At 35.6% G+C, this 14,785-nt stretch overlaps 1 protein-coding gene across 1 annotated transcript in view; it reads right to left on the bottom strand.

Annotated features, from left to right (window-relative positions):
* Nucleotides 1-2,829: 2,829 nt before the first annotated feature.
* FAM184A (family with sequence similarity 184 member A) overlaps nucleotides 2,830-14,785 on the bottom strand; it is a 64,533-nt gene continuing 52,577 nt past the window's right edge. The window contains exons 13-18 of the mRNA XM_057423603.1: nucleotides 13,149-13,333; nucleotides 12,527-12,673; nucleotides 9,470-9,587; nucleotides 8,695-8,799; nucleotides 4,938-5,140; nucleotides 2,830-3,199 (exon numbers count right to left, since the gene is read on the bottom strand). Coding sequence (XP_057279586.1) covers nucleotides 3,118-3,199; nucleotides 4,938-5,140; nucleotides 8,695-8,799; nucleotides 9,470-9,587; nucleotides 12,527-12,673; nucleotides 13,149-13,333 — 840 coding nt within the window. The 3' untranslated portion in view covers nucleotides 2,830-3,117. The remainder of the gene's footprint in view (nucleotides 3,200-4,937; nucleotides 5,141-8,694; nucleotides 8,800-9,469; nucleotides 9,588-12,526; nucleotides 12,674-13,148; nucleotides 13,334-14,785) is intronic.

Raw genomic sequence — 14,785 nt, 5'->3', positions numbered from 1 at the left:
AAACAAAATTATTGCAGCATTACAGAAACATTTAGGAAGAAAAGGTGATAAGTATATCCTAAAAAAAACAACCTATTCTATTTACTTCAGTTTTATAATACATCTGTATTCTTACTCTGAAGTGATCAAAGTTTACAAATCTAAGACATTTAATTTTAATTTAGATATTTTAAATGTAGAACTACTCAAACCAATTAGAAAATAGTCCAAGTTTATTCTTCCAAAATAACAGATCATGAGAAAAGCAGAAGTGAAAAATTATTTAGAAAAAATAAGAATGCTAAAAATTCCGTAACATTGACCCATGTAATTTATTGCCAGTACTTCTCATAGGACTAGTGTTTTCCTTGCAGCCTCAGGTAAATGTAGTACACATATGCTGAAGTACAGACTGATTATTACAATGCTGTTCTTCTGAAATGAAGGATTCTTCTGCATTTTCATAGAATCACAGGCTGGTTTGGGTTGGAACTGATCTTAAAAATCACCTGGTTCCAACCCCCCTGCCCTGCGCAGGGCCTCCTCCACTAGACCAGGCTGTTCAAAGCCCCATCCAGCCTCACCTTGAACTCAGCCAGGGATGGGGCAGCCACAGCTTCTCTGGGCAACCTGTTTCTCTGCCCTGTATTGCGTATAGCCTGTTACTTCATTCTTCCACAGGAAAACACAGCAAAGGTTCAAATATTTTTTTCTTTACTATTTGCTCTTTGACCTTTTATTGTTTTTTTTTTCTCAATAAATGTAAAGGGTCAAAGGAATTAGTTACTTCAAGTGCTGATAATGAGATTTAATGTGTCAGAGCGCAGAGAGGGAGCTCCTGAGAGCCAAAAGATTTTCCCACCATTGTAAATCATACTATGCATCTTCAGGATAATTCTTTACCTCCTTACTCAGTTGTCTGTTGAGCCAGGAAAGAGCAAATGCATGTGTGAACAGAGGCTCTGCAGAACTCTGCATAGCTGAGTTTTCCAGAATACCAGATACTGCAAATACCAGGAACACCATGGTATTGCAGTAATGCCAGCTCCAATCCCAAATGCCAGATATTAACTTTTTTTTTTTTTTTTATGAATACATTTTACGGAGTTCTCTGTAACATTTGTGAGAAAATCAAGTTTTTTTTCCTAGTTACTTCTGGTTGGTTTGGGACTCCCTTTGTTTGGTTGGTCTTTAGAGCCTGATTCAATAATGGAACAGCTGCTGACTGTGGCAGATACAGTGACTGAGTCGCTTCCGAAAGGCAAGCGATTACTAGTAAAAAACCAAGGGGCATACCTTTTACTGAATAAATAAATGCAGATATTACCATCTTCACATTACTGTTATTAATTCCGTATGTAAAAATGTACAAATGACATGGAGGATGATAGAAAAAGGCTGAGCCCTTGCAAAGCATGCAAGAAAAAATACACAACACTCACTCCAGAGCATTATAACAAAACGAGCTAGTGTATTTTATTTTGGGTAACAGCCAAGAAATCTGACATTTTGCCCAATATGGCTTTCTTCTAAAATTAAAAAGTTCCATATACCTCCAGTTGAGTCCACCAGCTACAGAAATTATGCTGTATACATCTTTAATCCATGGCAGCATCACCAGAGTACAGCTTTCAGTGGCGTTTTCAAGCTGAATTAGAAGATAAAGTTTTAAAATAGTAAGTTTTAAAATGTTCATTTAGAAGATTTTATATTGTTTATATGAAAACATACAAATTTTTCATTTATACATATACTAAATATAAAACTCCTTGTAATTAGCAAGTATCTTAATCTGGGTATTTACCTTTGTGCATATAGCAAAAAAAGAATGTAGTTAGGGCTTCAGATGAAATATTAAAGTTCAGACCTTTGTATATGCTAAAATCTTATTCAAATAACTTGAACATTTTTTCCTGCTTTTAAAAGATGAAGAGATTCAGCTTAAAAATACATTCATAAAACAAAGAGACAGTTTTCTCCCTGAGACTACCAGTGTGAGTTATTTTGTGGTAATCTTTGAATGAAAAAATTATATAAAAAAAAGAAGACAGTAAGTTCTAGTTTTCTATATGGTGCAGCACATTTCTTGAGTAAAACTGGCATCATGAAAGGTGTAGATTGGAGAATCATGCTCACTAGCTGAAAAAAACATTGCCATATATCAATTTCAGAAGAAGAAAAAACTTTAATATAGACAAGGGAGGGTAATTAAGTTTTAACAAAGATCTGTATCTGTAGTATGTATAAATGGGAAAAAGTTGGGTGGTTTTTTGTTTGTTCTTTTTTCTTCCCTTTCATTTCAGACATGAATTTTATCCAAAGCAGGACTATTTGCTCCAAATGTAGATTTTCAATTTATGCAGAGATACTTGGTACATTATTCGAAATATGACAGGCGTTTGTTTTTGTTAATATTCAAAAAAGAAATACATAACTTGTAGAAACAGTTTCTGCTTAACGAGAAAATGTTTGATTATAACTAGATGGCAAAGTCTCATGAGCAGCAGATTAAGGAGTCAAACCCCCACCCCAATGAACAGCTTCTGCATTGTGGCTGTCTTCATCTCTCCTCCAAATCCCTCTGCTCTGAAAGCTAGCAGCTACCCTGGCTTTACTTTACATTCCTCTTAGGTGTTAAAAAGAGACAATTTTTAAACTGCTACAAAGTAACAGAATATAAATGGGGATGCATTAAACATCCTGCCCAAACTGGGGAAGAGAGAGAGAGATACACTTTTCTTTAACAATTTAAATTGTATTTATAGTAACCATGCAATTATGTTATTTTTGGGGGGAAAAGCCTTACCTGAAATCAAAGAAAACACATTTATAGGAAAAAGGGGGAAAGTGTTATGTTTGTTCTACCAAAATTTATTATGTAGTAGTTACAAAGTTTAAAGATTCTTCCATTTTAAATAAAAATAATAGTTATAATTACACACATTATATAGTACCATGTCAAGTGATTCCAACAAATATAACATGAAATACAGTGCAGTTTCAAATCAGAAAGACAAATACTTTCTCATTCACAGTGTTTGACAAATTACAGGAATGCTTGTTCACATGGGGGTTTACTTAAGGTCATGCTCTTATAAACAGTCCACATCACGCTGTGCCACAAAAACAAATCGTCTCTCAGAACGTGAAGTACCGGGCAAGCCACTCCTGGCGCTGGGGATCTGGTGAAGCCACTGGTGAAGCATCAGTCTGAGGAGGGCTAAAGTTACAGAAAGGAAAAAAAAAACACAACACAATTATCCCACAACTACACACAAAGTACAAATGTTGGGAAGAAAAAAAACCCAAATCACAGTGAATATGCAGTAAGGAACACAGTCTGTTTTTCCATGGATTAATTATCAGTGTGCCTCAGGACATGACTGTCTCCCTATAGAATCTGTGATCATCCACTCCATTGGAGAGCATCAGCAGCACAGACAAGTCAGTTTGGAAGCCACATTAACAGGGTGGGCAATGAATGTTTTGGAAAACAATTTAAAATCTCATCAATAGCTGTAGGTTTCAGAAAGAACAAAAAGGGCTTTCTTGGAAAAGCGTGACTGCAGAAGGTCCTCTTTTAGCATCCTTTTCCTGTGGTAAAGTTCATTTTCAGAAATATGATGCGAGCATCATATTTGTAGACATGTGCTCACAAAGACTGGTTGGCAACTGAACAGAAATACACAGTTTTAATACTTGACACTGATCACAGATATCACTTGTGTCGTCGTTCATGCACACGTTTAAAATACCAGGAAAAGAGAAACTGCCGCACTGCAAAACAAGATTTGGTTCCCCCTTGAACACTTAAAAGTCTCACAAAATGAGCAAGAGAGAATAATTGAAATTCAACTACACAGCTAAGTTCCTTTATCAATAAAAATCAGTAAAAAAATAATTCCTACTATTACTGGATAGTACAGAGCACAAAACTATTTGGAATGGAAACTCTGGCATCAAAGTCCACGAGTCCATGCACATGCATGTTAAGAGATATCTGAGCACACTCATGCACATCACATGCTCAGGAAAAAAAACGAGCAACAGCACTTGTTTGGTTTTCTTTTAAGGATTGTTTTCTTGAAATAGATTGTTTTCCCTTATCTGTTTTAGATTCTATTATTTGTTTCCTTTTACTAATGTAGTTGCTAGGCATGTGGCTTTTCACATTAAACCAAAGAAGAGAGTAAACAACCATATATGGAACTGATAATTACACATTGCTTTGTTGCCAACTTAGAGGTAAGAGTTCAGCACCCACTAAATAAGAGTGCAGCACTTCAGTGTATCTAATATGCAAGCACATAAAGCCAAAAGATTAAAATCCTGGCTCCAAAAATCCATTTTTAAGTTATTCAGCTCACTATATTATTTTGTGAGAGAATTACTTGAGACTTTAATGCTAGTTTTGATTGCTAGAGTCTCGGCATTAAGCATCCAAGAATGGAAGTTTCCTGTTGCTATAGTAAGGTTAGTAGTAACTCCTATGAAACAATCTGATCTAGGTGAGGAAAGGGGAAAAACGTAAAACATTCACATAGCACATAAAATAGTTTTCGTACATAAAAACCATTATCACATAATACTGAATAACAGAAATTCTGTGCAATTCCTGAATGACAATCAGCAAGTAACACAAACATTTAAAACAATTGTTCGTATATGTAAACAACTGGAAGCACATGAATTCTGTTAAAGGCTCTAAAGAGGTTTTCCAAGTTCAAGACTTATAAAAAAGTGAAAGAATACTTCACATTTCAATCAGGTCTGCAATAAAAAGGAATACTATAAAGAGGTTACAAATGCAATGTAAAAATTAAAAATGCCATCAGAGTACTTGTACCTCTGAAAGGTTCATAAAGCAAGTGAGGTTCAGCTCAATGGGAATGCAAAATTTTCCTGACATAAGCAAAAGCAAAAAGAATTAAAAAAAAGACTGGTGAGGCAGTGCTCACCTCAAAAACGTCTTGGGCTCTTTGGGTGGCACTGGCTGTGGTAGTGGTTTGCTGCTGTTGAACTCAATATCGTGGATGGGTGAGTTAGGAATGGGCTCCAGGCGGTTAGGATGTCCATTGCCCACCACTCCGCTAGATTCCAGAGCACTTAGATTGGGGACACTCACAAACCTGTTTGCTGATTTATCATTCTTCTTCTTTTGCTGCATTAAAAATAACAAATGTAAGGAAGGCATCTGGCACCAGGACAGATGAGGACATTTGCAAATGTAAAAGTTTTACCTGATGGCAGGTTTGGGGTTTTTATGAAGGAGAGCAATAGGGACAGATCAGGCTCTTTTTTTTCCAGTCGTAGTTTTACTGTTTGCTTTCATCAGACCTGAACACCACGAATTTTTGCAGAAAAATCAAATTTCTGATCAAGATGATTAAGTTATTGAGACTTAGTTTAATAATCACTCTGTATATTTTATGAGATCTTCCAATGTAACATTTTGCACTGTTTAAGACATTGGAGATAGGAAATTTTTCACTAAATTGTCAATTAATCTGTTCAATTTTTCATTTGTACTTAAATCATTTCTTGGTATCAGTGACACAGGTCTGCTGTTAACTGTAACTGCAGCAAATTTCAATGAGACAAAAAAGTGAATCTCTCCAACAGGTTTCACCCCATCACTGAGGCACATTTTGGTAACTGGAACGTGGAAGCTAGAAAAGCAGCTACATCTCTCTTACAGTAATTAAGCCCTCATAGTTGCAAGTGTTACAGTAATACTGCTAAAGACAAAAAGAGTACTGTACAGGAGCTCATTTTCTTGCACAAGGAAAAGGCCTCTTAGCTGTCTTCTGATGCTAATCCAGCTACCACTTCTAGGCACCAGATGGCACAACTGAGCATTTTTCTTTTCTTGATAACGCTCCATGCTCTACTGCCTGTACTTCAAGCGACTCCAAAAACTGAAGAATTTTATATCACTATTTAACTCTCCATAACACATCATAGAAAGGAATCAGTATTTACTCTCTCTGCCTTTCTAGATATTCCAATGTAGACGGATGCTTCAAAGAATTTGATAGCTTTTTAAAAACAGCTGTGTGACAGGAGACCATGTGTACTTTCTACCTTCTATCAAATATTCCACGTCCACAATAAAACATTAATATTTTAAAAACCTTATTTCCAAAAATAGGATTTTTGAATTAATGGATTCACTTGTTCTCCTGAATTATGCATTATTTGAATATATAATAAATACTTTCATTCAAATACATATATGCAACCCTAACAAAGCATCTTGGATAAAACCTCTCAAGGGCTTGTGGACTACACAAATTTGAACTAAATAAAGTGAAAAATAAGTGGAATCTCATGTTGTTTTGCTAGAGCATTTTTCACCAGAATTCCACTTGAAACAGGAGAGCTGCTCTATTCAAGGGTGGGCATGAATTCAAACAGAGGCAGACGTGAGTCCTGTTGTTTGTACTTCTCTAGCTCTCTCTTCTAGCTTTGGTTTCATTGTTTGACCTTTTTGGGGTTCGCAGATGTGAATGCTACTAATTGGAGACACATTTGTGGATTTAAGAGAAAGCTATAATAGAAAAAACAAGTCTTATAAGCATTACAGTGAAAGATCGTCAAACTAAGGGTTAAACCAAGACTGCCCCACACACTTCACTTCTTCTGTAGGAGCTGAAGAAGCAAGAAATAACATTATGGTGGAAAAAAATAATTTGGTAAAAGTAACCAACTATGTAAAACCATCTTTTTACATCTTCAAGGTAATATACACTGTAATTAACATGGTGTGTTCAACACACTGTAGTTAAATCTCTCTGCTCCACAGGCGGCTCATTTTTGGAAAATGTGTATTAGCCACATAAATGCTTAGAAAAACCCTACAGTTTCTATCTTATTCTCTGTAAAACAATCTATGCTTCCGAAGCAGTCAAATCTGGAGAGACAAAATTGTGTGTATAATTCCATGAAATTCACGCAAAGTATTAAGAAACTTCAGATGTAACAATGTAATACTAAACAGATCCATTGCACAAATTAGAGAAGCCATAATGGATACTGCAATGGGTGTAATTAATATGCAAAGCCTGTAGTAACTCATGTTCTGTCTTTTCATCACAAAAAATAAAAGAGAATGAGTTTTTCAGTTTCTTTGTAATTCATTCTCCAGTAACACAGTATGTGCTTTGACAAAATAAAGTAACATAGTCCACAACTCATGAAATGAGAGATTAAAATGTTTCGGCATACAAGACAGTTTTAAAGTCCAAACAGTTTTAAGTGATGGAAGCATATTATAAAAATATATGAATTATCACCATGGAAATCTGATGATGTACTTTTCCCAATTGCTTCAGATTTCACACAAAACACAGGCATATATACTTGATGGTTACATTTCACATCTTTATAAAAAGAGTGGCTCAGTCAAACTTTCAGAATTTTCCAGCAACCTTTATCATATAAAAACAAAACATTCAAATTGTATCCAGCCATCCTGGTATTGTTTCTACTGGGCCCAAGCTAAGGTCTTTTATACAGTTAGCATAAAAGTCAGGCAGCTGCATATAAGCCTGTGGGAGCTGCTAGGCTGCTGAAAGGCACAGCGGAATATTGACAATTTACAGCAGAGTTTGTGCAAAAGTGGGAAGTACACTCATCTGATGTGAAACTACAATGAGGTTTAGCTAAATTGCAGCCTGATCTCAGATAACAGAGCCTGGACCTTGATCACTGGAGCTCTCGGGCATCTGAGCTGCTCGTGTTGTGCCCCTTGGGTTACCCTTTGCTTCAGAACCTTCCTGAGTTCTTCTGCCTCTACAGCTGGGACAAATCTCTTCCCTTTCCATGCAGGTGAAACAACCTATGGGTTATCACAAGGAGGAAGGAAATGTCAGAGGACTCAATCTTACTCCTGAAGTGGTGAAAAGACATAAAATTAAGGTACCCTACTGCAGTCTATACACGTTCCTCATGGAGAAATGATGCTGGCTTTTGAAGTGACAGGGAGGCACTACACCTGCATGTACAGTAGCCTTCACTGGCTGCTACTCAGCAGGATGAGAGAGCTGGAAAAGGCTGCTGCTGAAGTGTTGTCACTTGTACAGACGGTAACAGTAACTGAGAAGGCTAGAGTCTGACTTCTATCTCCTGCTGTCCCCACAGTTCATACCTGTTTTGTCACTTCAGTTCTCCAGAATTACTGTGTCTTTCTCCATTCAGACTCATTCCATGCCCTTCTCACACTCTTCCTTTTTTTACCTTTATTTTCTTCCTTTAGTGTCCTCTCTCCCTCTCCCTTTCTAATGCTTTTCCATCCCAAGCACCACCTGCAAAGTGAAATTGCCTTTGCACCTTCCAAAATAGCCAAGAAAAATTAGGAATCTACCACTGTTCGCAGATATCACTGTTTTTCACTATACACTACAGTCCAGCCCTCTCTTGCCTTTGTTTCACTTTTCCATTTTGATTTTGCAGTTTTGTGAGAAGGAACTGGTTTATGTCATACATGTCCAGCAAGCCAGGGCAACAATATCAATGGATCTCTTAACAACACAAAATAAACAAACCTACACAAAAACAGAGACAAATGGAAAACTATGTTCCTTGTTTTGAACATGTTTTTTAAGAGTGATTTATGTATACACACAGACACACACACCTATATTTCTTCTTTTACAATATCCTAAGTTTAGATTTCTTTTTCTTCACTTTAGCAATGAAGTCCATGGAACATACCTTGACCAATGGATTAATAACACCAACATTAGGGCTTGCATTAAACATTTTGTTGTAGTTAGTCTCCCTGTTAACTAGCTCCAGCTGATAGAACTTTTTGTCTTCCTAAAAAGAAGAAAAAATAGAAACTTCTTTTTATGCGTTTTCAATGTTAGCGGCCAAATCTGCCTACAACTGATCTCAAATAAATTTATGTTTACATTTTAAAAGAAACTGGTAACTCTAAAACCTGCATTTTATACTTAATGTTATATATGTTATTATATGCAATAATCTAAATAATTTCTATTTTTGCAGTTCTGTTGCAGTTATATGTTCCTGAAAGTGAGCTTAGCCTAATGGATTATGCACTGGGAAATTCAGTATGGCTGACTTCTGATCTCCTCATTCCTTCTTGCTTTTGAATCAGGACCTAATCAGATTCATATGATTGTTGTGTTGTGCTCTGAATTTGGGAAGCTTAGAAACCTCACAGAGGAAACTATTTCTTATATGGCTTACATGGCTGGCTTAATTCAGGACAGGAGATGTGAGACGTCTTATCAAGGTCATATCGAAATATGTTTTTGTAATATGATATTATGCTTGACTGTAAACTTCTAGGTATCTAATTAGTTTAACCATTATGAGTTATTAGAACCACAGAAGTAATGTGATAAAGAACACGAATAACATGCTAGCAGGACTGGTTCTTTAAATACATTTCAAACACTTTGAATTAGATTAACTTTTGTATATGTTGAGATATTAAACCAAGAGAGCACAAAAGTCTTACGATCAATTTCTTTATGAGTTGGTCCCGCTCTGCAATTAGGTCTTTCAGTTCTGAAATAAGCTGCAAGTCTTCTGGTCTTGATTCTCTGTTTTTATATTTTTCTTCCATTTCTTCTAAACTTTATAGGAGAGAAGAATACCCCCTTTAGCCTGATCCAGTGTAAAATGATGAGTGAATAGTCACATCTTTGATTAGTATAAAATTGTTCAGGGAGAAAAAACAGAAGATGGTTTTCTTATAACCTTGAAGTAAATCAATTTCTATGTTACCATTCAGCTTTACCTAGTTATTGAAAAAAAATGAATTCAACACTGACCATAACTTTTGCTCAAGTAACTAATAACCTGGGCAAAAGTCTAAAACCTTAGCATTCCTCTTGGTCATGTAGTATTATAGGTTTGAAAAAAGGCCTCTGGGAAGTCAGACTGAAAATCAGGTGCTCAATACTATCATACAGACAGGAGAATTACAGGTGACATAGCTAAGATGGATTCTTATGTAAAATATAGGGACTACATTGTCTTACATTTAATATTGACAAAAATGTTGAAAGCTGGCCATTTGCTTTCTTGATGAAGAAAACAAACAGTATATATATTTTGTAATAGATGACTGTTCTTAATGAATGCTTATGAGACTGGAGAAATTGGATAGACAGCCAAGGCTGGCACAGTCTTCCTCAGTTCATGTGGAAAGTACTGGAACAAAGATATCCAAGAACAGCAAAGACTAATAGGTAAATAATTCCTCTCCACAAAGGCAACTTAGTACACTAGAGATGAAATAAAGGAATGAGCAAAAGAAAAGCAATAACACTTGGATATTGGGATATCTGGATTAAGAGAAATGTAACAATTAATAATATTTGAAAAAATATGAGGAAATTTTAAATGCCTGGTGGAAAAGCATTAAAGGAGAGAAGTGAAATAAGCCAACTGAGAGAGGAATTGTACAAGTAACTACATAAATACCCTTGCTTCTTCTGGAAGAACAACTTTTGAGAACAGGATGATTTAAAATGGTTGCGTCTCCTTAAAACATAAATATAATGCTCATGATGCTAAATAATGTTCAAAAGAAAATTACTAAAATACTTTTCTCACATATTCAGCTCTCGCATGGATTCATGAACCAAGCATCAGAATAGATTCAGGAAATTTAACAAATACAATGAAAAAGGAATTATTAAAAAAAAAAAAAAGAAGTCCCAAACTCTCAAAAAATCTATGAATTTAAGGTGTCTAAATCAGCTCAGACTTAATTCCACCAGACACTCAGAAGTAGACATATTTTCTTACTTCAGGTAAATGTTTTCCCTTCAGAAGCAGCTATGTGATTTTTTACTGAGTTACATCTGAAGAAACAGTTCACATTAAATTACATTTATAATCTTCAAGTAACCTGTATGTAACCTGAGTAGATTATATAATGTATTTACATAAAACATGAATGTGAACAACATGGCTTTATTTGCAGAAAAGGCATTTGACTCAGCAGAACAGAAATATGCTCAGCTGGGTTAATTTTGTGTATACATTTTCTGCTGGCTTAAGCTATTGTATACAGATCCCCAGAGAATAGTGCATGGTTACACACAGCTGTCATTTTATTTTCAGATATTTCAGAGAATTGTGGGGTTTTAATGTTTCAAAGAGATAATATGTAATTTCAAGACTCTGGTTGTAGAGCCTAATTAATGATACCCACTCTCAACTACTGTAAGAGAGATTCTCCATTTCATAAATGTTCACAAGGCCATGCCTTACGTAAGGCTGAACCTGGAGAAAGAGTTACTTAAGGAATGGCTGCATAAAACTACTTTGTGAGGTTTTTTTAACACTGTTTCCTGTTTTGGCAGTACCCTGCTTTAGTTTAAGGAGAGAGAGAACACAGCGAAAGGCAGAGCGGAACATTTGCTCGCTTTAGGCCAGTGGTTGCTTCCTCATAGTCCTAAGTTGAGCAAGAACCAGGAGCTGGGAAAAATAACTAAACTCAGAAAATTTCAGGACACTGAAAACCCAACAACTTCATGGGAGAAAAAGTTGGGGTAAACAGTTCCAAAACCTAGTTCTGGTGGCAGCCTGCAGGCATGTTTCTTGTACAAGATGAATGCAGCAGTCAAGAGGTATGCCTAATTTACCAAAGGGCAAGTTATCATATTTATCAGGGCACAACAGTGTGCATCTGGATGATTACAAGGGAGTAAGAACGAGAATTTTATACCCATCTTATCTGAAGACAATTTTTGATTGCTTATTATCAAGAAAGAATTAGATCCATTTGGGCTTTATTGTCCATTTTACATTGATATTTAACTGTAAAAGATTTCTATCGTATACTTAGGACCAATTATTTTCTCTGCCATAAATCTTTTATACTGCAAATAGAAATGCTTCAGTGACAATTTTGTGTCAGGAAGCCTTCAATGTGCTATGGAACCTCAGCCAGAAACCCTGACCAAAAATGGCGTATCACAAACAAGAGGTAAAGATGTGGAAGACAGGAAAACACTGGCTAGATGACATGCCCAGAGGCATTTTTGCCCAGAGGTGGTCTAACCCCAAGTGGCATTTTCACTGAGAGACACTCTAAGTATGCTGTTATAATTATGCTCACATAATCCATTTCAGACACTAATTTTCCTTATGCTAGCAAACCTGAAAATGTTTGCATCACTCATGCTATAATCAGACTTCTTAATAGCAAATACTGCTCATAAACCTGTTGAAGAAACTCTTGTGTTCTCAAGAAAGATGTATTAAAGTTTGAGAAAAAGCACTTGAAACAATGTTTTCTCCAATTTCCTACAAACTGCACAGATTTAATATCTTTCCTACTTGCATTGTTTTTGTCTCAAATCCCTAACAGTGTAACTTACTAAATTCTCCTAAAGCTTATAGAATTGTGTTGCCTAAAGAATGCAAGGTTAGGCCCCATACTTGACTGAGATTTTTGCACATCTGCATCTCTGCAATACCTTCAGAAACTTATGGACACCAGAATGAATTATTCAATCAACGGAGCTACACACAATTTTTTTAATGCAACAAAACTTACGAAAATTGTAAAGCTGAATTAATTTCCTTGAGCAGCTCTTGGGTCTTATTAAAATCTGCCATCATGCTTTGTTTCTCTCTGATGTGATCTGCTGTCAAGACATCCAGCTCTTTCTCATGTTTCTTGCTTAAATCTTGCTCATGCATCCTGTTTAATTTATTTTTTGTTAAAAAGAGAGTTATTCTAAAATCAGACTTGTTTGCTCATCATGATTTCCTGCCATGCTTCTAATGGCTTTTACACAGTATCAAACAACACAGAAGGATTTACTGATTAATCGAACTCCACTACTTAGTGTCCTCCAACCTTCTAGCTTTTTTCATGGAAAATGCATCTCCTTTAATGCTTTTTTAAAATAAAGAAACAATGAATAAAACAAAACCAAAAAGCAAAACCTAACCCTGTTACTAAAACATGCCAAAATGTATCACTGAGGTACAGCTTCACCGTATGGTAATATTCACTAACTTAACTACTAATGGACACAGCATTTTCTAAAGATGACTACATGATCTATAACATCACTTGATTAAGAGGATAAATTAGAAGCTGAAAATGGTAAAATCTCTTAAGTAAAACAGTACATGTAAAAATGCACATTTTTGTTCAGAAAAATTCACACCTGATCTGTTGGTTGGATTCACTGCGTATTCTGAGAACTTCTTTCCCTTTAAACTCTAATTCCTTGGTCAATGCACTTATATTTTCATGAAGATGCAGAATCTCTTTGTCCAGTTCAGCTATATGATGGTCTCGGTGTCTCAGTTCATCTTGTAGATCTGATATTCGGCATAAAAATTCTTTCTCCTATGATATAAGTAGCAGCAGCAAAAAGTATTTTAAATAGACTTGTCTCTCAAAAGCACAATACTTGCTTTTGGGAGGTAACAGCTGAGCAGAATTTTCCACTCAATGGACAATTTTTTTCAGTTTTTGATGCTGACACAAGTTATAATTAAAACTGTTTTTTTTTTTTTAATTGCATACATGTACAAATAAAGAAGAAATCTTAATTTTGTAACAAACAATTTCCATTTATGAGAACATTTAAAACCTGTCATTGCCTATTAAAAGTTTCTATAGCTCATCACATTTTCCTTTTGATGACACATACAACAAAAAAACAGGTATCATCACTAAGAACCAGGTCATTCAGGACTTTCTACCTCTTCAACACACAGCATAAACTGTTTTCCCCTTTGCAGGCTCCTACAAATGGGACAAAATAACTCAAGATATATGCCCTGCACAAGTAAGTGCTTCAGAAGGCTCCTAATTTAGGTATATATAAGCGTCATAAATATCTCATAGCAGAATATGTAGACGATAGTTCACATAATATTTCTGTTGTGTCCATTAAATCAATAAAAATAATTCTTTTTGCATAATTCCAAATATCTGGGAAACTTATCTGTAACCCATCCCAATGGTTTTATTAATGAATCTCCTCAGTTTAGAAAAAGACTGTAATAAAATTGACCTTTTTTCAGCTTTCCATTTCCATCTATTCCACTTCTTAGAGTTCCACAATAATTGATGACCATATAGTTTGCACAGATAGAAAATCAGCAGATATTTCAAAGTAGTTTTATGTGTATGTTTATGTGTTTTGTGCCTTCAGGCACCCAGGAAATATAAACATATACTAAGGTACAATTTTTATAGGACATCTTTAAGAATAGACCTTTAAAAATAACTCTAGCTCCCTATAGGAAGGCTATATTAAAGTTGTAAGAAAAGCAGTGGAAAATTTATACCCACATATTTAAATATTTTTCAATATAATCATCCTGCTCATCATCAATATAAGCAAATATTATCATCCTGCTCAGAACTCGCTGTATCCAGTTCAGCTCTGACCCTGTGAACTGATGAGCATTCAAACACAGGAAAACACAATTAATTGCTTTGCCCTCAGTACAACTAAAGCTTATGCTTAGCAGATCATTGTACAGAGGCCAAAAGTACATGGAATTTGTGGCTGGATCAAAGACTCAGTCTTGTAACTTAAACTTCTTTTTCTGACATCTCCTTTAGGTGTGTCACTCTAGGCTTAAGCAACACACAACTGAAACTATCTGTATCCTCCCAGATCCTGCATGTTTTCATTCCCTGCCGTGAGCACCACATTTCTGCCTCTAGCCACTTTCACACCAGCAGGGAAGAGAAAAAGAAGGTCTCACCGTTGACTATTTGTGTAAAGGCCATATCCAACTAAACTTGTTTCCTCTCTTTCCTCTGTTAACATACTTCTAAAAC

Source organism: Pezoporus wallicus, unplaced genomic scaffold, assembly GCF_028554395.1.
Source record: "Pezoporus wallicus isolate ANWC-B61680 ecotype Strahan unplaced genomic scaffold, APGP_CSIRO_Pwel_v1 contig_8806, whole genome shotgun sequence".
NCBI classification, from domain to species: domain Eukaryota; kingdom Metazoa; phylum Chordata; class Aves; order Psittaciformes; family Psittacidae; genus Pezoporus; species Pezoporus wallicus.
The sequence above is the reverse complement of the archived record's forward strand: the minus strand, read 5'-3'. Positions and strand labels throughout refer to the sequence as shown.